General features: G+C 49.9%; 2 protein-coding genes across 3 annotated transcripts; both read left to right on the plus strand.

The window, feature by feature from the left end:
- Positions 1–1,452: 1,452 nt before the first annotated feature.
- On the plus strand, positions 1,453–4,707 carry Phgr1 (proline, histidine and glycine rich 1). Its single transcript, NM_001305384.1, has 3 exons — positions 1,453–1,500; positions 2,504–2,511; positions 4,313–4,707. Exons 1-3 carry the CDS (start codon positions 1,491–1,493, stop codon positions 4,589–4,591), a joined length of 297 nt encoding a protein of 98 aa, NP_001292313.1. The 5' UTR covers positions 1,453–1,490; the 3' UTR covers positions 4,592–4,707.
- Positions 4,708–6,151: 1,444 nt separating this feature from the next.
- Positions 6,152–21,682, plus strand: Disp2 (dispatched RND transporter family member 2). Of its 2 annotated transcripts, none has more exons than XM_006234756.5 (8): positions 6,152–6,386; positions 12,638–12,967; positions 13,333–13,362; positions 13,503–13,626; positions 13,896–14,011; positions 14,177–14,304; positions 14,642–14,739; positions 16,186–21,682. In XM_006234756.5, the coding sequence occupies exons 2-8, from the start codon at positions 12,654–12,656 to the stop codon at positions 19,414–19,416; spliced, it is 4,041 nt and encodes a 1,346-aa protein (XP_006234818.1). In that variant the 5' UTR covers positions 6,152–6,386; positions 12,638–12,653; the 3' UTR covers positions 19,417–21,682. The 2 variants fall into 2 exon arrangements, with proteins under 2 accessions (XP_006234818.1, NP_001101229.2); NM_001107759.2 differs by having other exon boundaries at positions 6,176–6,401.
- The last annotated feature ends 946 nt before the right edge of the window (positions 21,683–22,628 follow it).

Consider the following 22,628-nt stretch of genomic DNA (forward strand, 5'->3'; position numbering starts at 1 on the left):
GAGGTCACTTGAGAATTATAGGCTCGCAAAGTCCCTTCTAGAACCAACAATTCCTGTTTTTCGGATAGCTAGGCCTAAATGGAAAAGACATTCCAAGGACTGTCTTTTCTCTTGCTTTTAATCCTGGTCTTGATTGGCCCAAAGATTTCAGTTAACATCGCTTCACACACTTAAGCCCAGCCTCGAGAGACTCTTCCAAGCTCATCATTAGTCAAGGGTGAAGAGTTGGGAGCAGTTGAGGCTGGAGAGCCAGCTCAGCAGTTGAGAGCTCAGGCTGCCTCTCTAGAGAACCTGGGCCCAATTCTCAGCACCCACTAGGTGCCTCACAGCCATGTGTAACTCCAGTTTTTGAGTATCTGGTTCCTACTTTGGCCTCTGTGTGCACTGCATGGATATGGTGCCCAGACATAAGTTGAGGCAAAATACCCATATATGTAAATTTTTTTTAAAAAATTAAAAATAAGTAGAGAGTCAGAAAGACTATGGGCATAATTTGGGACTGATTTCAGTTGAACATGCAGAAGCAAAAAAAAAAAAAAAAAAAAAAAAAAGACCTCATGGTAGAAAGCCTGCTTTCCAAGTACAAGGCTCAAGATTTGATCTGCGACTCTGTGCCTTTGTATTGGGGTGTGTGTGTGTGTGTGTGTGTGTGTGTGTGTGTGTGTGTGTGTGTGTCTGTGCTCATTTGCTCAGTGACTATGTGAGTTCAGAGGGTCCTGATACCTTTAGTCTTCAAGTGTACTGTGTTATAGGGTTGTCAGATCTAGGACTGTCAATTGCACTTTGGGGCTGGAAAGATGGCTCAGCGGGTAAGAGCACTGTTCCTCCAAAGATCCTGAGTTCGATTCCCAACAACTACATGGTGGTTTACAACCATCTGTAATGGGATCTGATGTCTTCTTCTAGTGTGTCTGAAGACAGGGACAGTGTACTCACATACGTGAAGTAAATACATCTTTAAAAAAAATTGCGCCTTGCGTGTCAGGCCCCAAAAGATGAGGCTCCAGCCTCGACAGACCACCCAACATCTCCACGCGATGACAGCTTGTCAGTGGATGACAAATTGACTCAGACCTTAAACTCCTCACCCTCTTCCAATCTTTGTGAGAGGAGACAGTAATAAGCAGTAAGGACTGGGGAAGGCTATCCATTCATTTGTGCGGCAAGGACAAAGTCCTTAGGTTCCCCCTCCTCCCCAGAAGCCCACACCCACCCATCTGTTCTGCCCCTCCCTACTCTGCATACAGGAAGGAGCCAAGCCTTCCCATCCCAGCTCTGTAGCAGGTGTTTATACAGAGACCTATGGGGGTGGGGGATGGTATCCTGACCAGGGCACTTGGCCGGCACCCCTTTCTTCTTTTGAAGGGACTATGTGTATACAGACTTAGAAAGGAAAGAGATTAGATTGGAGGTTAGATCACCGCAAATAAAAATGTTATCCGTTAACCACAGGTGTTCTGTGTGTCGCTTCCTGCTCTTGCCCTGTAAAGATGCATCCAGGTAAGCATGACTGGGTGGCTAGGAGACAGAAGAGGGTGTGCAGAGGCAGTCAACCAGCCATATGTATTGGATGCCAAGTGTGCTTGCGCGCGTGTGTGTATAGGTGGGTGTGCACAGAGTTTCAAATGTAAACAAACCTTTGTATTCCAAAGAGCACTTTATATTTAAGAAACAAGTCTATACATCCTCCATCTCATTAGCCCTTCAACCGCAGGAGAAAACAGGCAGGCCAGGTCCCTCTTCCACAGTACCCACGAGGCCCAGGGATGTTAGATGTGCTTGAGATGAGACCGTGAAAGCACTGCCAGGTCTGGAGTTCTTGACGGCCATACTGTTGCCTCCCCTCAAAAGACACAAAAGAACTAGAACTCCCACCAAAGCCCACCACACAGGCTTCTGCAGAATGAGCTGTTTTGTCCACAGTGGGTATCTTGACATCCCAGTGATGTGGAATTCCTGCTGGACAGTAAGGCAGAGCGAAGTTAGAGAGATTTCCAAGCAGCAGACATCGTGAACAAAGGCCTAGAGTCTTTACAAAGACCGGAAGGTTGTAACCAGGATATGAGGAGAAACCAGCACAGAGCTCTGAGGGGCTATGGGTTGATGTTCAGGGATGAGTCAGGGAGGCTGGCTGGGCCCCAGACAAGGCAGAAGAGGGCTTACCACAATAGCATGCCTCCCTAGGGCCCTGAAATTTGACCAAGGTTAGGAGGGCAGACCACTGGCAGTGTGGACAAAACCTTAACCTCCTACCTGGCCCTGTGCCACCAGGGGACTTGGCCAGCTCTTGAACCCACAGGGATACACGAGTAAGTTTGTATTGACTTTCAATATGAATCTACTGTTAGTGGATGAATGAAGGAGTGACTGTCAGGCAAGTGGCCAAGCCTGAGGAGCCTGGGTGGGGCAGGGGTGAAGACATCAGGGAGGAGGCAGGAGCAAGTTGTCCCCTTTGGACCCAAAGGACTGAAGCCCTGTTTCTTTCCCCCTTTCTCTCTAACAGGTGGCAAGGTAGGAACATTCTCTATCCTTCTTTCCTCCCCATCCCCCTGCCCCTACCCTTCCCACCTTGGCGGCTTCTTTCAGACCTCTCACCTCATTCTTGGACCAGGACTTTGCCAAATGAAGTCAGGAAAACTCAGGCAGCAGCCTGGGAAGGGCGGAGTGCTGCGGCATCCGCCCACCCCTGCCAACTGCAACCTTCTCCTTGGCAATCTCTCCTCTGTTTTCCCATCTGTCTCTCTCCTTTCCTTACTTCCCTCCCTTGGCCCAGCAGCCCGTCCTTTCTCCTGCTGGTCCCCAGCCTGTTCTGTGCTTCCCTAGCTGGCTGTCTTCTGCTAGGGAAGGAAGGGAAGGCTGCCTGCTCACCCCTTCTACCTCCCAGCCAGCAGCAGACAGACTTCCTGACCTGGGTCTGTGACCCTGCCATAGAAGGGTGAGAAGTGGTTGTTCCCTAGAATGGCTGAGCCCAGATGGGGCAGGGACCGTTGGAAGAGGATAACCCCCCCGTTATGGAGACTGCCTTCCCTGTAGGTATTCTGCCCTATCAACCCCTTGGATAGCCAAAGCAGAGTAGGGAACCATCCCACTCCCAGGAAAGAGGGGCATAACCCTATTTCTGCAACACTGGGCTCCAGACGCCAGTGCCCTATGATTTCCTTAGGCCTATAGCAAGAGATAATCACTCCTGGTCTCAGCCAAGGAAGGTGAAGCAATACTTTCCCAGGCCTTTTAGATCTGAGAAGTGGAAGTTTAACTGTACTTTCCCTTCTTCTTGACTGGGTCTGGCAGTAGTACAGGGGCATTATAAGCCCATACCTTGTCACCCTGAGCACACATCTGTGTACATGTGTGTACATGTGTGTACATGCTTGTGCACCCACTTACAGGCACATATCCAGACATAGCTATTTTGTTGTGGTTTAATTTTTACAGTACTGGGTTTACAGTGTCTGGATAAATTCTCTACCATTGAACTCCGTACCTAGACACACTTTTAAAATTTTATTTATTTACTTTTATTTTTGAGACAAGATCGCATCATTTGGCCTGAAGCTCACTATTTAGATCAGACTAGCCTTGAACTCACAGAGATCTGCCTGTCTCTGTCTCTTATGTTGCTAGAGTTAAAAGCATCTACCACTATACCTAGCCAAAAAATTTAAAGGGGGCTTCCCTGACTGGCGTGAAACTACTATTTAGATAAGGCTAGTCTCAAACCCACAAAGATCCACCTGCCTATACCCCTTTAAAAGGTTAAGGGCACGCACGTGCCACCCACTCTACAACCATAGCTATTGTATATACATTTAACACACTTCTCTCTACACACAACACACCCTCTCTACCTCTTCTCAGAGCCTGGCTTTCTCCCCACCTGGCTTTCAGGGAATTCTTCTCCAGCCTCCCTAGCTTCGCCTTTGCTCCCAAATGTAGTGAGCTGCCATTTCTAGCAAGACAGAACTCATTAGCCATTCTGCTAGAGCCCCCAGGTCGGGTAAGTGACCTATAAGATACTCTTGCTTCTTACAAATAAATAACTCAAGATCTAGAAGAAGAGGTCACAGCTCCGCAAAGGGAACAAACGTAAAGCATCTAGACTCTTCCCCTTTTCCTTGCCCAGTAGTTAAATAACTTCACTGCAAAAGAAGCAGGGCTAGGAGCAGTTCCTTGATACTCCTATCACCCAACTTCCCACTACACCCCCTTGCAGATGCCCAGGAATCCTGAGTCCCTTGGGGAGGGGAGGTAAAGAGGAATTGACTGCAGCCATTGACATTGGTTCTAGCATTTCTCTTTTGGCTTTCAACAGGGACACTGCCAGGGTCATTCTCACTGTGGGCCACCTCCTGCCCATGGTCCAGGACACTGTCCTGGGGGAAATCACCCTCCAGGACCTGGTGGCCCATCCCATAGCCATAGTCCAGGACACTGTCCTGGGGGAAATCACCCTCCAGGACCTGGTGGCCCATCCCATGGCCATGGTCCAGGACACTGTCCTGGGGGACAACATCACCCTCCAGGACCTGGTGGCCCACCCCATGGCCATGGCTCAGGGCACTGTGGGTCTCACCCTGGTCCACATCACTGAGAAATCAGAAGAAATGAAGACACAAGATGAGAAGTCTGCATGGAATTTGCTGTCCTGGCACTGGGCCTAAACTAGAATTTTCCCTTGCAAATAAATAGCCTCCTGGAGGCCATATATGTTCTTGTTAGAGACTGTCTTTCTTCATATCCAGCTGGGGCTCAGAGCCCAGTTCTATCTATTTCCTTACTGTGAAAACCAGATATCCAGTTTGGCATTCTGAGAAGCTTGGCTAAGCGGTGCCCACAGTATAGAGCTACTTAAGATCACTGATCTGATGGGGCTTCCACTGCTTTCTATTGTCGGAATACATTCTCACCATTTCCTGAAAACACACCGAACTCCTGACCTTCTTTTGTTACAGTCTTGAGGCATGGTCTGTCTGTCTCTCATACCTTCACATGTTCAAAACCTTCCCAGCCAGTCGCAGCTCCACTGTCTCCAGGCAGTTTTCCTTAGAGCTATTAGAAAGAAACAGCTCTCTTTGTACCCTGCCCTTTCTCTGCCACAAACTGTAGATCAGAGATGGCATCAACCATCTCATAGGCCTAGCCACACCCTGGACACCTGGCACCAATTTAAGGCTGCCTTTATCTCTCCAGCCAACTGAAAGTCACTAAAGGCACTTTTAAAGCTTTAGATCCACTCAGCCTATGTCCTAGAGCCTGTACCTTGCCTAGATCAGCACTTGGACACAATTAAGAGATATCTTCAAACCAAACCCTCTTTAGTCTGACTCTCCTCAGCCCCTTGTCACCTCCATGCACAACACAGCCAGAACCTGCTTGCTGTGAAATTCTTTTTTTTTTTTTTTTTGCCTATCCAAATCTATCAAGGACTCATTCACTCCTCTGCACCGAGGCTTCCCCTACTTCTTGTATTCGTTATAATTCAGCCACAGGCCTCTAGCCAGGCCTGCCCTTCGACCAACACCTCAATTCCTTCACAGCTATTCCCTGGTCGGGGCTGGCAAGTGCTCAGGAGTGGGTGGCTATCAGGTCTCTCCGTAAGGCTGAGGTGGGGAGTGGTGGAAAGGGGCTGGGCATCTCTCCTCCTCTCACTCCCTTTTCCTCTTGTTGCGTACTTAAAAAATTCGAGAAGAGGCTTTAACATAGAAAGAGGCCGCAGACTCAAGGCCAGGTCCTAAATGGGAAGAATGACCTAACTCGAGCAGATACCCAGCCCCCCCTCGGGAGGACAGAACACTGAGAGAAGCCTAGAGAAATAGGGGTGTTCATGAGATCCAACCTCTGCTTCCCTGCGCTATGGAGTGTGGAAGCCTGCGGTTGATGTTGTGAGGATTTTACCCGGGTCGTTCTTTCTGGTTTCTCGTAAAAAGAACAAGGCGTCCAGGAGAGGCGGTTTGGCACATTACTAAGGACAACGATGAGTCCCAGCCAGGGTAGAGAGGCCTGTACTGCAGCCTACAACCTTAGTGACAAGAACCCCCCAACCCCCTATGCTGCGGCGCTGCAGCAACTTGTGTCCCTGTCTCCCCTCCCTCCTTCCTATCCTGCGTCCATTGGCGGATTTCTCTTCGGCCCCGCCCAGCGACTGGCCTCTGGAGTGACGCATGCGCAGGAGCCCACCGCTGCCGCTGCTTCAGCACCAGAGCCCGGACAGCGGCGCCGCCCACGGGCATGGACGGTGGTAGCAGCCCCAGCTGCTGCAGCGATCTTCTCTTTGCCAGTTTCTGAACCGCAAGCAGCGGCCTGAAGGGAATACATTAGCCCCAGAAGGCAGCTGCCGGAACAAGTAGGAAGAACCCCTCCGTAGATCCTGCTGGAAGATCTTCTCAGTAAGCCTGCATCAGGTATCCTAAATAGCCGTCGCCACATATCACCTCATCCATTCCTCAGCTCTTCTGAAAGCCTTTTCCCGAGGCGAGTGTGTTTGTACACCTTCATCTTGCCTGGTCAGTTCATCCTCTCTCATCGACACTCGATAATGCCAGCTCTCGTTGCTTTTACCTTCTGGGGGACCTGCCCCACCCACTGTTCTCTCCTTTTCCCTAAGGTCGCAGATGTCCATTTCCTTAGCCTCTAGAGCTCCCCTAACTCCCTGAGGCCTTGCCTCCGTATTTTCTCAAAAGGCCTCAGGACCACAGCTACGTCAGTCTGCATGTCAGTGAGCAAAGGGGTGTGCATGTACAACGGAAAAAAAAAAAAAAAGGCTGACCAAAGCAGATGTCCTAGGGAGGGAAGGCGATATTTGAGATCTACATCAGGGGCTGGCTGTCTTTGTCCAGCACCATCAGCTGCTTGTCTGCCCACTGCCATCGGTTGCTCGGCTGCCCAGATCGTTGTTTGTTTTCCTTGCATGGCCTCCTGCTTGTGTACATACTGATCTTAGTCCCTGTGTATGGCAAAAACTAGACTGAAGCTGTGACCCCTGAAGGAGCCTCCCTGGGGGTGGAAGAGAAAAAAACACCTTCCCGCTGAGCACCCATTCCCAGATGTGGGTGCCCTTCATTTTTCTGACTTCATCAGACGTGTGGTGGAACAGTCTGGCCAGGTAGCAATATGGCGCCATTTCTGTGTCCTGCCTGACTCTGCCGCCCACAGAATCTCTCTTCAGACATGAACTACATCTCTCTCCTGCCTGGACTGAAATAAAAGGCTTTTTTAGGAGGCAAAAAGCAGATGCAGATCCATTATCTCCAAATTATCTGATTTTTAAATGTACATTCTGTTTCTCAGAAGCAGGAGAAAGCCCCACAGGTGGAAGCAAATGTTTTCTCTCCTCTTTTATTAAGTTATTAGACTGGAAGATATAAAATATTCTTCAAGAGGGCAAATCACAATATGGGCATATTCCCCAGACCAGAGCACAGACCAGGAACTCTGCTTGGAGCCACAACTTGACCAAAAGAAGATGGTGCTGGGGCTGGGGGTTGCAGCTCAGTGATAAAGCATTTTTTCTAGCATTGGCAAAGCCTTAGGCTCCATCCCCAAACACTGCAGAAAAAAGGGGGGAGAGGAGGGAGGGAACAGTGACAAATCAGGGCAGGGCCAAGGACCAGGAGCATCTGTACAAGGGGCTACAGCATCATTAGCTGTCTGACAAATCTTGCCAAGGATCAGCCCTGTCTGGTCTCCTCATTTCTCCCAAGCATGAGAACTACTTGTTCTGTTCCAGCAGTCCTCTGATCTCTGGAGCTCTCCAGAGACCGTGCATACTACATAGACATAACAATTTTGTTTAACTCAAGAGAGGAAATACACACACACACACACACACACACACACACACACACACACTACAGTCCTTTCCTCCCAGGAGAAATCTGGAGATTAAACCTGAGCCTTATATGTGCAAAGAACATATGCGTATATGTCAAATAATATGCAACAGTGTGCTAGCCCTTAGGTGTCTGGAACAGGAAAATCACAAGTTCAAGGCTACACTGAACTACATAGACCTTGGCCTCCTCCCTTTTCTTGGTCTCCCAAGACCCTTCCTCTAGGCCCTGCTTCTGCATCTTCATGTAGCCTACAGAGAAAGTATCTATCTTAAATAAAAAAAAAAAAGTCAAGCATGGTAGCAAATTAACCCCAGCACTCACTTAGCAGGCAGAAGCATAGAGTTCAAGGCCATTCTCACTTGTATATTAAGTTCAAGGCCTGCATGGACTATCTGTAATCTCAGTTTGGGAGGCTGAGAAGGGGATTTCTATGACTTTGAGGCCAGCCTGGGCTATGTGTCAAAAGCAGAGAGGGGAGTGGGGGAGAGAGAGAGAGAGAGAGATCATGTTTGCCTAGGCTGGCCTCCAAGTATCCAAACTACAGGCACAGCTTTCAGTCCTACAGTATTTTATAATTCATTGACTGCAGAGATATTTGAACAGATAATTATTTGTATTTTTAATTTTTAATGAATGGCTCCCCTCATCTGTCCTGGTCACTCTGTGGGATCGCAGTGACATCCAGATGATTAGTCTGTGGTTCAGGGAACGATTAATTTATACAGGTTTACCCCTTCTGGAGTTCCCAGGTTGGGGCTGTGTGCCTGGGGCCAGATTCAGCACTTTCCACCCCCCCCCCACACACACACACTTGACGGGTGCAGGCAGGAAGTCCAGGAAGTTACTCATCCTCATTAAAGACCTGGCTCATTTCCTTGAGAAGACGGAGACAATGGCTCAACCCTACCATAGCCAGGCTAGAGAATTTCAGATTTTCTACACCGGTATAACATCCTGCACAGTGAAGAAGGGTAGGATTAGGTGCAGTTGATCCTTGATTCCTGTAGAGGAACTGAACCGGTTAGAGAGAGGGAGCTGGAGCCTTACAGACCTGAGTGGAAGCAAACCAAAGATGGAGACTAGATCCCCTTCAACAGAAAGTTAGGGAAAGAGAGTACTCCATTTTTCAGCAGTATTCTCTGTGGCTGGTTTCTATTACAAATGAGACTGACACACCAAGTTGGGGACTGGTTCCTAGCATAATTCCTCTGTTCAATGCTCTCAGGTCGTCGGCTGCTAGGACAGGCTCTTCCCCTCTACCCTGGCTACTGGACTGTCTTAAGCTCTAGGAGGCAGGCCCTCCTCTAAGAGGGAGAGCACAGCTGATGCTGGTCATGTTGGGACCCAACTCAGGTCAGGCACAGGGCTAAAAATTAAACAAACAAATAAACAAACTGGGGAGATTGAAACGAAGACCAAACTCTACGGCAACAAGACTAGAGGCTTCCAGGCTCTTCACAGTGGTATACTGACTAGCATGGTGCAGAGGGGCGAGATTATGAACAGTGGCATCATCTAAACCAAGCAGAGGGAACCGCGTGACAGGCAGGGAAGCAAGCAGGCAACGGTGAAGTTAAAGACCTTCAGAGGTAAAAAGCAGAGACTGATACAACTGTCTCTAGATTAACTGATTTGAAACGTGTGTTGGGTTCCTCAAAGGGAAGAGAAAGCCCCAGACGTGGAAGCAAATATTTTTCCCCTCTTTTAGTAATTCATCAGTCTGGTAGGTAGAAAGCCTTCTTCAAGAGGGTAATACACAGGAAGCCAGCTTTTTTCTCAAAGAAACCGTTGCTGATGCTGGCTATATTCAAGTCTCAGGACACAATGTAGACTGAGTACTGTATCGAGTACATAGAATATACAAATAAATAAATGAACAAGTAAAATAGGAAAAAACTCTAGGTTCAAAAACTCTAGTAAGTGTCAGCACAGGCATGGTGGTGTGCACCTGTACACCGAGCGCTCAGGCATGATGGCTGACTTCTAATTAAAGACCTGGCTCATTTCCTTGGGAAGACAGAGACAAAGGCTCAACCCTACCATAGCCAGGCTACAGAATTTCAGATTCTCTACTCTGGTATAACATCCTGCACCTGTACACCGAGCACTCAGGAGGCTAAGGCAGGAGAGCTACGGATTCAAGGCCAGCCTTGGTTACACAGTGGGCATCTGTCTCCATAAGTAAATTAATTAACAAATGATCTCATGCATACACATGACCCAGGGCATTTATCCAGTTTCTCTTTGGCCCAAAGGGATTGGCCTCCAAGGGCTGGCACCCTGGCTGCTAATGTTATTAGCTTTATGGAGTCATCTGAGGTCTTGCTTTAGAATGTCTTTGGTCAAACCAATATATTTCTAAATGTCGAATCAGTACAAATAAACATCAGTGATCTCAGTCATGATGTCAGATTTCTAATGCAGACATTATGAAATGGGGGTATTACCTGAGTGCCTAAGAGAGTCACGTTATCCGTGCAAAATATACTTCTCAAGAGAACATGCTCCCTGTGGTCCTGAACTTGGGAAAGAGTAAGAAAGCAAATGTGTCCTCCACGAGCCAAGTCAGGAACGTCGTGTGTGCTATATCAAAACCGAGAGCTCAAAAGAAAATGCTCCAACCATTGTCTTTTCTGAGGGCCAGGGCCAAAAGCTGGGAGAGCCTAAACCCACCGCTGTTGCCCGTTGTCCCCATTTATCTTCAACTGAGGCATGTTCTCTCTTAAACTGTTGATACAGCCATTCTTCTGACAGGGCAGGAAATAGGCAGAGTCTACCCATCATTTCCACTTTCTTGTCATGGTTTCTGGGCAGAACTTAGCCATTCACTCACCACAGACAATGTCCACCGGCCACTGTGGCCAGAGCTGTGGTTCATGACACATCTGTCAGGGGACTAGGTAGGCCTGGACATCAGAGTTAGTGTAGCACAGAACTGGATCTCCCATGGAATTAGGCAAATTCTGCTGGGCTGGGTAAGCCAAACAAGGAAAAGTAAAGAAGACTCTGCCAAGTCATTCGGCCCTGAACTTCTCTGAGAAGCCCCATCTCTAGGCAATCTGCTCTGTAGCCATTTTGTTTCTGTCTTAAGACTGGCAATTCTGACCCAGGAGTAGGGCTCTCCCTTCCCATGGCAACTAGATGTGCATGCAGTGTTGTCTTGATGACTAATTTGGGGACCCTCACTGACTCCTTCCTGCTATATTCCTTGGAGGTTCCAGCTCCCTCTGTGAACTGTGCACATCCTGACAAAGCAAACCTGTGCTTCGTTCATGACCTGTGTCAGGACTGTTGAAGAAGCAGCAGTCCTGTTTGCTGACCTTTCCATCTTCCCTTGCCTCCACTAAAATTGGGCCATGTGAATTTCTTGCTCATAGAAACCAACATGTTGGGCTGTCTACATCTTCCAACTACCATGAATTCCCAGGGCCAAGTCTTGGGTCTTATTTATCATAATGCCACTCTTTTTTTTTTTTTTTTTTTTTTGGTTCTTTTTTTTTCGGAGCTGGGGACCGAACCCAGGGCCTTGCGCTTCCTAGGTAAGTGCTCTACCACTGAGCTAAATCCCCAGCCCCCATAATGCCACTCTTAACAGCCAGTCAAGCACTGCGTTTACTTAATGGTCATCCCCTGGCCACCTTCTGTGTCAGTGAGCTGTTCAAGGCACTGCGGATATGGAGAGGAACCTTCTATGCATCAGTATCTGGCTTTCCAGCCTCCACAGTGCACCTGAAATGTGGGACATGTCTCCGATCTGATAGCTAGTTGCAGCAAATCCATGAAGAAGTATCCAGTAGGGCAATGGAATAGAGAGGGTGCAGGTGACTCATTTAGAAAGAATAATGAGTGACTCGCAGATACTCAAAGGATGTCTGTCAAGAGTATAGACAAGCTGAACATAGCGGTGCACACCCGTAATCCCTGCGCTGGGGAGGCAGAGGCAGGCGGAGTTCAAGGACAACATGGTCTGCGTAATGAGTTTCAGGAAAGCCAGAGTTATATACATACATACATACATACATACATACATACATACATACATACATGGGGAGGAGAGAGAGAGAGAGAGAGAGAGAGAGAGAGAGAGAGAGAGAGAGAGACTATAAACAGGCAAGTACACAGTCTACACATTCAGAAGACCTTGAACTTTGTTCAAATCTTTACCTCTCTTTGAATCTGTTTTCAAACCTGTAAAGCAAGAAAATTCTTCTTGGTTTTGTAGGCAGTAATAAGGTTATGTACATAGAAACATATTTCATATCAAGCAGTGTCTGGCATATGGCAGGTTTGCCAGTGATACTTTAAGAATGCATGATGGGTTGGAGAGATGGCTCGAAGGTTAAGAGCATTGACTGCTCTTCCAGAGGTCCTGAGTTCAATTCCCAGCAACCACGTGGTGGCTCACAACCATCTGTAAAGAAATCCGATGCCCCTTTCTGTATGTCTGAAGAGAGCAACAGTGTACTCCTGTACATAAAATAAATAAATAATTCTTTTTTTAAAAAAGAATGCATGATGTTTTGGATGAGAGTGTGGACCCTGGCATCCATGATTTGAGCTTTCACCCTCCTTATCCATCTACAGAACTAGAAAAGAAAAAAAGAAAAAACACCAACCCTAGGCTCCTATTTCTTTATTATTATTATTATTATTTTATTTATTTATTTATTTATTTATTTATTTATTTATTTATTTATTTATTTTTCAGCCCACCCCATAGACTCCTATTTCTTGTCTCACTTACTGAATGATTCTGGGACACAGATAACCCACTACCCCTATCTTTCCTTCCTACCTTCTTCCAGGTCCTAGACCAAAGCCATGGCTCCCGAGGCAAGCCCAGAGAGAAGCTGCTCCCTCCACACCTGTCCCCTGGAAGACCCAACCGGGGCTCCGGTACCACCACCAACAGTTTCCACGCTCCAGGCTGTAGACCCAACCAGTCCGTTAACAGCTGGCCATTTTGCCTTTCCTCGAGCGCCTCAAGACTATCAAGAAGGCAGTTCGTTACTAGGATTTGGAGACCAAGCATCTCTATGTGCCCATGTCTCCAACCTCAACACTTCCATAGACCCCTCTCAGCATGATGGGGTCTGGAAGCCACCTTCTGTGCAGCGCCATGTGGTCAGTGTCAGGTAAGAAGGGGGCTGAAAAGATCATTAAAAGGTACATCAGACTCTGAAGCCTCCAATTCCTTTCTTAGTAGGTGACTTGGATGTCTCCTGCCTCTGATGGAGGAGGCAGCTTGGATGGAGCAGGAAACAAACAAACAAGCAACAAAAACTGGAGCTCGGGTGTGGGCAACTCTAAACATTAATACCAATTTCCTCTATGCTTTGGCCTCTGTCTTACACCCCCTCCCTTCCCAACCCAATGTGTACTTAATCCAACCCCCAACCAGCCACACACACACACACACACACACACACACACACACACACACACATGTGCGCACACACACCAGAAGACTATGGTAAATTTCTCTTTTTGTCTTCCACAGGCAGGAACGCACTTTCCGGATGCCGAAGAGGTAGGGCCAGTCCTCCTCTGTGCTCCCCGGAGTGGCTAGGCTGGTACCCACTCCATGGATTCTCTTCTGTACTACTCCAGCTCACAGCCTTACCACCACACCCAACACCGACTCATGCAGGCTTTCTCCCTCTTTTCCAGCTATTCTCATATGATTGCTGAGTGGCCAATGGCTGTGCTCCTGGGATGTCTGGCCTTCATCTTCCTCTGTACCCTAGCTGGGTTGTTGGGAAGCCCACCGCTTGACTTTTCTGAGCCTTTACTGGTGAGAGGCCACGGGTGGGAGAGAGAAACCCCTACACTGAACAGTACAGCTCAGTCTGGGGCAGACAGTTGACTATGTTGGGGGATAAGGTGGTGATGGTGAGTTCTGGATCACCAAAGAACTATAGAGACTGTACAGCAATTATATGCCTACAATCCAGGTAGGAGGGAACCAAAGGGTCACAGCTGAGAAGTGCCCAGAGGGAGGGTACTCTTCCTTTGCCCCCACCCTTCCTGAACACTTGTTCCTTTCTGCTCTTCTTCCTGCAGGGTTTTGAGCCTCGAGACACAGAGATCAACCGAAAGCTAGAAGTTTGGAAAGCCATGCAGGCCCTCACTGGCCCCAAGAATCTGTTTTCTCTTTCCCCAGATCCTGAGGTGAACAGGTAACCTTCCCCCCCCCCCCCGCCCATCTTCCCACTGAGAGTAGCAAAGGGAGGGACACCAGGTGACCTCTTCAAAGACACGTGAGAGGAAGCGGCTGCTCCTTCCATTTCCTGTGAGTCTCCTATCCCGAACAGTACCCAGGAAAAACTTTTCTCTCTATTCAGCTCAACCCTCCTCAGCACCCTGAGCCCTGCAGCCTGGGGCAGGGCCGAGGAAAGTGTGGTCCGGACCAAGAGGATGGTGGGGCCTGTGGAAGTCAAAGAAGAGGAGAACTTCTTTTGTGGTCCCCCTGGTAAGCTGCATCGTGGCCAGTCCTGACGTCAGTGGGGGTCTCTACCCCCACAGAGTAGAATGAACAAGTCCAGAGAAAATAATGGGCAGATAGAAAGAAAAAAATGGCCACCAGCCACGTCCAAGCCAAGGAAGATGGAGTAATAAAATCAGTCTCAAGTGCTCCAGCTAGGTGCAGTCAAGCTGAATGAACATAGGCAAGAAGTAGGCATCGGGCTTAGGCTTCAGGCTGCTGGGAATCGAGGCTTCAGGGAGCCCAGCATGAGAATATTCTCTGTTAGAGGGCCCTGCCCTGGTTCTGGGGTCAGAGGGCTGAGCTGTGTGGGATTGTGTTACAGAGAAAAAACTTGCAAAACTGGTGTTCGTGTCCACCTCTGGGGGAAGCCTGTGGAACCTGCAAGCCATCCATTCCATGTGTCGCATAGAACAGGAGCAGGTGAGCTGGCTGGGGACATGCCAAGGTGTGGGTGGGAACCAAGGACACTAAGTACCTAGTCCCTGTCTGATACTGCTTAGCCAGGACTGCCCGGGTAGACTGGGGATTAGAGCTCTTCCTGCTTAGAAAACTGTTCCAATTCTACTGGAGGCTCCAGGTTGGGCCCAGACAAAGAAAAGTAGGCTGATTGGAGGAGCTCCAACCTTCTGTCACAGAGAGAACTCAAGCCCGGCATAAGGAGTTTAAAAAGGTTTGAAAAGAGATCTCAAACATACGTTGAGGAGACGCTGGCCCCGGGAAGTTGAGACTCTAGGCCTCAAGGCTGCAGCCTTGTCAACCCAAGCAGTGCCAATCCAGTTGCGCCAACAGAGAACCATATGCAGTGGTATCCATGGACATGTTTGCTGTTAAAACTGTATGCAAACCACTCTGTAGCTCTAAGCCCCAAGTCCCTTGTGTCACACCATGATGTCCAGAGTATCAGAGGACACTGGTTAACAATATGTGCTCTGCCCTCAAATGCCCGAGTTTAAGGCCAGCTCCAGGGTTCCTTTGGTATGTAACTTCTTAATCTCTCACTGCCTCACATGTGCTGGGTGTTTGTTTAGTGGGTTGGTGGCTTGTTCTTTTGTAGTGCTAAGGATCAAGCGTAGATACCTATATGTACTGAGTATATGCTCTGTTACTGAGCTACATCCTCAGCCCTGTGTACAGGAAATAGGGACAATAATAGTATGTCCTTTATAGGGATGGTGACAGTAAAGTGAGATAGAGTTTGGAAAAATCTGACATAATGCTGGCACTGGGAATGACTTGATAATGTACAGCAGCAGCATCACTGTGAACTAGTCCCCAAGGATGTGCATGTAGTTAGTGGCAGGTGGGGGTGGGGGAGTCCTCTGACTCCAGGTGGGAGCTTTGTACCACACCAGCTGCTGTGATGTGAACAGCAGGGTTGAAAGGAAAGGAAGTCAAGGTGGGAAAAGGAAGTTCCGGCCTTAAGAGGCTTTAAGCAACCCAGGGATAGAAGGGCTGGGAGTTCTCAGTGACCCTGACCCTGGAATGCCTTCTGCTGCTTGCTTCCAGTTCTCTGGTCTCTTGGCCTTGTTCCATATAATGCTTGACCTATCCACTCCAGTTCCTGACTTAGGAAGTTGTAAAGCTGGTGGGAGGGGCTATAGGAGCCCTTCTGGAAGCCTCTGGAAAAGGTCTGGGGAAACTTCCCCAGGCTCGACTTTAATAAAGCCAAGACAGAGTTACTAGAAGCTAGGCCAGGGGCAAAGACAGTTTTAGACAAAGCGTTTCTTTTGGGCTATCAAGATACTTGTTCTCTGCCCTTCAGTATGATGAGAGGCAAGAGGGCCACCCATCCCTGGACAGAATTAAGGTAACCTGAGCCCCTGGACTTTTCTCTGAGCTTCACCCCCACTCCTGTGTGCCCTACAGATCCGCTCTCACATCAGCTTTGGGGCTCTGTGCCAGCGATCAGCAGCCAATGAGTGCTGCCCCAGCTGGTCCCTGGGAAACTATCTGGCCGTGCTGTCTAACCGCTCCTCCTGCCAAGACACCACCCAAGCTGATACAGACCGCACACTGGCCCTGCTACGGTTCTGTGCCACCTTCTACCACCGTGGTGTCCTGGTGCCTGCTTGTGTGGGATCTGGGCAGGACAAACCCCCATTTTGTGCCCAAGTTCCCGCCAAGTGTACCGGAAGCAGCGCTGTCTATCAACTCCTGCACTTCCTGCTAGACAGAGACTTTCTGAGTCCCCAGACTGCGGATTACCAGGTGCCCTCCCTCAAGTTCGCCCTGCTCTTCCTGCCCATTATAAAGACCTCCTCTCTTCTAGACATCTACCTGGACGGCCTAGGTGACCCGATTAAAGTTTCTGATAACTACACATCTATCAGTGGCATGGACTTGGGCCTCAAGCCCAGACTATTGAAGTACTACCTAGCAGAAGATACCATGTACCCCTTGCTATCCCTGGTTATCATCTTCTTTGGCATGTCCCTCTACCTGCGTTCACTCTTCATCACATTCATGTCACTTCTAGGGGTGCTGGGCTCCCTAATGGTGGCTTTCTTTCTTTACCATGTGGCATTCCGCATGGCCTACTTCCCCTTTGTCAATCTAGCGTCTCTCCTTCTGCTTAGTGGCGTCTGTGTCAATTACACACTCATCTTCTTCGATTTGTGGCGCCTCAGCAGGGGCCAGGTGCCCTCCGGGGGCCTAGCACACCGTGTGGGCCGTACCATGCACCACTTTGGCTACCTGCTCCTGGTCTCAGGCCTCACCACCAGCGCGGCCTTCTACGGCAGCTACCTGAGCCGCCTGCCCACAGTGCGTTGTTTTGCTCTTTTCATGGGCACCGCTGTTCTAGTGCATATGGGACTCACACTGCTCTGGCTTCCTGCCACCGTGGTGCTCCACGAGCGCTACCTGGCACACGGCTGTGTGGCCCAAGCGCAGGGCCAGAGGGGTGGCAGCGACCCCCTGCGGCTGTTGCTGGCGTTGCACAGGCGGATTCGCATTCTTCGCAAGATTTTTTCCATCCTCTCACGCCTGCTCTTTCAACGCCTGCTGCCCTGTGGTGTCATTAAGTTTCGATACATCTGGATCTGCTGGTTCGCGGCGTTGGCGGCAGGGGGCGCCTACATCGGCGGCGTCAGCCCTCGCCTGCGACTGCCCATTCTACTGCCACTTGGCGGCCAGTTCTTCCGGTCTAGCCATCCCTTTGAGCGCTTTGATGCAGAGTACCGCCAGCAGTTCCTGTTCGAAGACCTACCTCCAAATGAGGGCGGCAACTTGCCAGTGGTTCTGGTGTGGGGAATCCTGCCAGTGGACACTAGTGATCCCCTGGACCCTCGCACCAACAGCTCAGTGGTAAGCGATCCTGACTTCTCGCCCAGCAGCCCCGAGGCCCAGGAGTGGCTCCAGGCTCTCTGTCAGGGAGCCCAGAACCAGAGCTTCTTTGGAGACCAGCCAGAGGGTTGGCCTACGCTGTGTTTAGTGGAAGCCCTGCAGCAGTGGATGGAAAGCCCCAGCTGTGGCCGCCTGGGTGCCGATCTATGCTGTGGCCAGTCAGAATTCCCCTGGGCCCCCCAGCTTTACCTGCACTGTCTGAAGATGATGGCTCTGGAGCAAAGTCCTGATGGCACACGTGACCTGGGACTCCGCTTCGATTCTCACGGCAACCTAGCAGCTCTAGTTCTGAAGTTCCAGACCAACTTACCATACAGTACGGAGTATGGCCCAGTCCACCATTTCTACACTGAAGTCAGCCGCTGGCTGTCAACAGAGATGAGCAAGGCACCTCCTGGGCTCAACAAGGGTTGGTTCACCAGCACCTTGGAGCTGTACAGCTTACAGCATAGTCTAAGCACAGAGCCTGCCGTGGTGCTCGGTCTGGCTCTGGCACTAGCCTTTGCCACACTGTTGCTGGGCACTTGGAACGTTCCCCTCAGCCTGTTCTCTGTGGCAGCCGTGGCTGGCACTGTGCTGCTCACTGTGGGCTTGCTGGTTCTTCTTGAGTGGCAACTCAACACTGCCGAGGCCCTCTTTCTCTCTGCCTCTGTGGGCCTCTCTGTAGACTTAACTGTTAACTACTGTATCTCCTATCACTTGTGCCCCCACCCAGACCGCCTGAGCCGTGTGGCCTTCTCCTTACGTCAGACCAGTCGGGCCACAGCAATGGGGACTGGAGTGTTGTTTGCCTCTGGCGTGATCATGCTGCCTTCCACCATACTGCTCTATCGAAAGCTGGGCATCATCGTCATGATGGTCAAGTTTCTTGGCTGTGGCTTTGCCAGCTTCTTCTTCCAGTCCCTGTGCTGTTTCTTCGGGCCAGAGAAGAATTGTGGGCAGATCCTATGGCCCTGTGCCCATCTGCCGTGGGATGCTGGGACTGAGGATCCCGATGAGAAGGGGCGAACAGGGCCACCAGGGTTCTCTGAACACTATGAGTTGCAGCCCCTGGCGCGGCGCCGGAGTCCCAGCTTCGACACCAGCACAGCCACCAGCAAGCTTTCCCATCGGCCTTCCATACTCTCTGAAGACCTGCAGATACACGATGGCAGCTGCTGCCTCCAGCACGCCCAAGTCCCTGTCTCCCCAAGGGATCTGCTCCTGGACCACCAGACAGTCTTCAGCCAGTGTCCAGCCCTGCAGACCTCTTCTCCATATAAGCAGGTTGGTCCTAACCCCCAAACCTGGATCAGGCAAGATTCCCAGGGACAGAAAACTGAGCCCTTGCAGGCCCTGCCAGAAGGCCCTGCCCACTGCCCTAAGCCCAAAGTCATGGAAGAGCTCCCTGATGGCCTGTGCTCCTCAGCCAGCACCCTGGAGGGACTCAGCGTCTCAGATGACACCTGTGCCTCTGAGCCCAGTGTCCGTGTGCCAGATTCTGTGGGCACCTCCCCAGAAGTCATGAATGGCACTGGGCACCCCATGCTTGAGCGGGGTCAGCTGAATGGGAAACGTGACACCCTCTGGCTGGCACTGAAGGAGACCATCTATGACCCAAACATGCCCAATTCTCACCACAGCAGCTTGTCCTGGAAGGGCCGTGGAGGGCCAGGTGATATAAGCCCCGTGGTACTTCCCAACAGTCAGCCAGATCTTCCAGATGTTTGGCTCCGTAGGCCTAGCACCTACGCCTCTGGCTACAGCAGCTGAGAGAGGCCAAGGAAGGCCAGACCAGGGTCCAGAACCCTTTGGTGAAGATAAGGCAAATGCCACACTAGCCTAGAGCCTGAAGGTATTTCTCCATATGGACATGATGTCTCACCCTCCAACTATGGATTCTAAACCCTGCCAGATGTTCCAGCCTTGATCTCTTTGCTACTTACCCCTATATCTGGAGGATTCAGTGGGAGAGCCTTGCAAGGTAATACCAGGCTCTCCCTGTGACCAGCTGAGGACTCATCTGCCCCCACAGTGCCAACAAGGACCCCCCCTCTGGAAAGGAGGTCAGATTGCAGTTCCAGGTATTGGGGAGGCTGATCAGCTGTCTCCCAGGTGGCAAGAAGTTTAGTGAAGCTAAGGTACTCCATCTTGGGGATCCTGTTGGAGTAGCTCACTGACTAGAAAAACCCTTAAGAACCTCCACTGCCTACTGAATCTCATCCCTTCTCATCAGCCCTCAATCAGGACTCTTCACTTCTTGGGAAGCTTCTCTGGGCCAGAAGTGAGCATGGCCTCTGTCCTGCACTGTCCTGTTCCATTCATACTCACTGGTTTGACTAGACATTCTCCAAAAGCAGAACGGAGATGGATGCGAGAGAGAAGCAGGAGGAGACCTTAATGTCAGCTTTGGAGCATCCCCAAATTCCAAGAAGGCTCCCCTGCTAGTGAACAGTAGTCACCCCTTCCCACTGTCTTGGACTTTGGTAAATTTACCCCAGAGTGGCCAGCATTTGATCCAGACACAGACTAAAGGATTGATTGTTACCCGAAGTCATGTCACTGGGTAGCAGCAGGGTCTGCTCCTGACTCATGCTGCCACTACAGCTCCCTGTCTCCTCCTGACTGTCTGCTTCAGGGCCCCTGGCCCCTGGCTGCCTTGATCCTTGGCTTCTGGCACTCACCTACTCTCTTTTATTGAGCATCTCTGGGTGAGCCCTCCCTCCCCTCTGGGCCTCCACCTCCAGAAAGAGTTGTAATCTGAGTAGGCCCTGGAGTTCCTCATTTCGTTTGAGCTCCCGATGCCTACTAGCAATGGGCCGACCAGATCACAAGCAGCTGAAGCTTGGTCTTCAAGGGCATGCCTTTTCCATGGCCGAGAGGACAGACAGGCTTCACCAGAAGGGGTACTGAGGGAGAGAAGAATGTAAACAGAATCTAGTTAAGACAGGAACACAGAATTGCTCTTGTGGGGTTGGTTGTCCATGATCTTGAAGGTTCTCTAGGTCAATTCCCCAGTTTCTAAAGACTAGGCCTCTCTAAGGTACCAGGAAGACTCAAGACCAGTAAGTAAGGTTGATTGATGGCATGCGTTCCTGATTGGCAGCAGAGTGCTCTCCTGACTCCTTCAGCCACTATAACTGCCCTCTTCCTCCTAATCCTCCTGACTGACTGACTGCTTCAGGGCCATTGGCTTTTTCCACCAGAGCACGACTCTGTCCTGAGGCTTTATCTCACGTGACACTAGGCAACATTAGCAAGTTTACCTACCGAACACCTGCACTGGGAATGGTGTTATAAGGAAGAGAGAGAGGTGTGAAAGAGAACACCTCTCTGCTTCTGCTGGGAAGCAGGCATTAGTGGGACAGTGTCACTACTGAGCTCAGGTACCCAGCATGAAGTGACCAGGAAGATCCCTGGAGAGGGATGGTTTGAGCTGGGCTTCAGAAGATCAATCATATCAGACAGGAGGGGCACAGGCTCGACTCTAAAGGTCCCCTAAGGACCGCTCTTTCAAAGAACTCCTGTGTCTAAAACTCCTGCTCCAATGGGTGTGAGCTTGAGGGGGGCCACCAGCTCAACTTCCTTTTCTAGTGCAGCTCTCCGGGTCCCAAGATCGTGGCATGGAGTCCACTAAGCTAGGCCATTTTATATATGAGCATCAGAACGGAATTTTTCAGTGCCAAACAATCTGAGGCAAAGCCAGAGGCAGGCCAGAGGACATTTTTGTTTTATTTTGTTGAGTTCTCGTGTTATCAAGACCTACCTCCCACCCCAAGTAGCCCAGGACAAGTGGAGCAGAAACTCAGATGAGAACATAAGAATGTGAAAAACAGTATCCATGGAGAACTAGTTCCAGCCCACCCCTCACCCTCCAGCATACCAAAATCTTGTGTAGAATGGTGTAGTATTTGCATATAATGATGCATATTCTCCTATACACTTTAAATGGTCTCTAGAGTACGTATAATGCCTAATATGATGTAAACGCTATGTCAGCCCTTACACAGTGTTGTTGTAATAATGACAAGAAAAATAATGTGTGTGTGGTGGCTTTTTGTTTCTTTCTTTTCTTTTTTTCTACTTTAAGGTGTTCAGGTTGGGTGTGGTTTACACACACACACACCCCGAATATTCTGGGTCTGTGCAGTTGGTAAGGCCACAGGGAGCGGGCTGTGTAAGTAAGGTCAACTCCTTGCAAGATCACTAATTTGAGATAAATGGCACCTGATCATGCTGGGCTTCATGCGTGCACCTGTAGTCTCAGCTACGTGGGAGACTAAAGCTGAAAGATCACTTGAGCCTAGCTTGGACAACACAGCAAGACCATGTCTGAGAGAGAGAGAGAGAGAGAGAGAGAGAGAGAGAGAGAGAGAGAGAGAGAGAGAGAGAGAGAAGCTAACTGCTGATATCTGGAAACCTAAGCAGTCACTAGTACCTAATTTAAACCTAATGAGTGGGGAGTAGGGGGACATTTCTCAGGTTATGTCCAAATAACATTCTGCTTTTGCAGCTTGTGTGTTCAACAGAATCCTGGCTATATGCACCAGGTACTGTGTGTGCTTCTCCATCACAGGGCTGGGCTAGGAAGATGGGTCACAGAGAGGAAAAAGTGACTTGTGTTCCTTAGCATGAGCAGTTCTGCCTCAGGCTGGGTGTAGCTTAGTGTACATCCCATGGTTAACACACAGGAGACATTGCGGTCTAACTCAAGGGGAGTAACTTCTCAGCAGTTGGCCTTGGCTTTTCCGATGCGTGTTGTGGGAGACTACAGTTCATGGACCCTGAAAAGTTGCTCCTTCAGCTGGGTGTGGTTGTGAATGCCCATGATCCCAGAACTCAGGAAAGGGAGGCAAAAGCATCAAAGTTCAAGGCCAGCCTCTTAGAGCTGGCTTGATGCCAGCTACATGATACTCTGCCTCAAGTCTTAATAGCCCTCCCCACAAAGAATCTATAAGCGCGCTCTCCTCTCTCCCACCTCCCTC

Source organism: Rattus norvegicus, chromosome 3 (assembly GCF_036323735.1).
Source record: "Rattus norvegicus strain BN/NHsdMcwi chromosome 3, GRCr8, whole genome shotgun sequence".
Taxonomy (NCBI): domain Eukaryota; kingdom Metazoa; phylum Chordata; class Mammalia; order Rodentia; family Muridae; genus Rattus; species Rattus norvegicus.

What these genes read in the sequence shown, in the direction of transcription:
- Disp2 (XM_006234756.5), top strand. Translation starts at nt 12,654, where the DNA reads ATGGCTCCCGAGGCAAGCCCAGAGAGAAGCTGCTCCCTCCACACCTGT. An exon ending in CGCCATGTGGTCAGTGTCAG is followed by an intron (nt 12,968 to 13,332) that starts GTAAGAAGGGGG and finishes TGTCTTCCACAG; the next exon opens with GCAGGAACGCACTTTCCGGA. An exon ending in CCAGATCCTGAGGTGAACAG is followed by an intron (nt 14,012 to 14,176) that starts GTAACCTTCCCC and finishes CTCTCTATTCAG; the next exon opens with CTCAACCCTCCTCAGCACCC.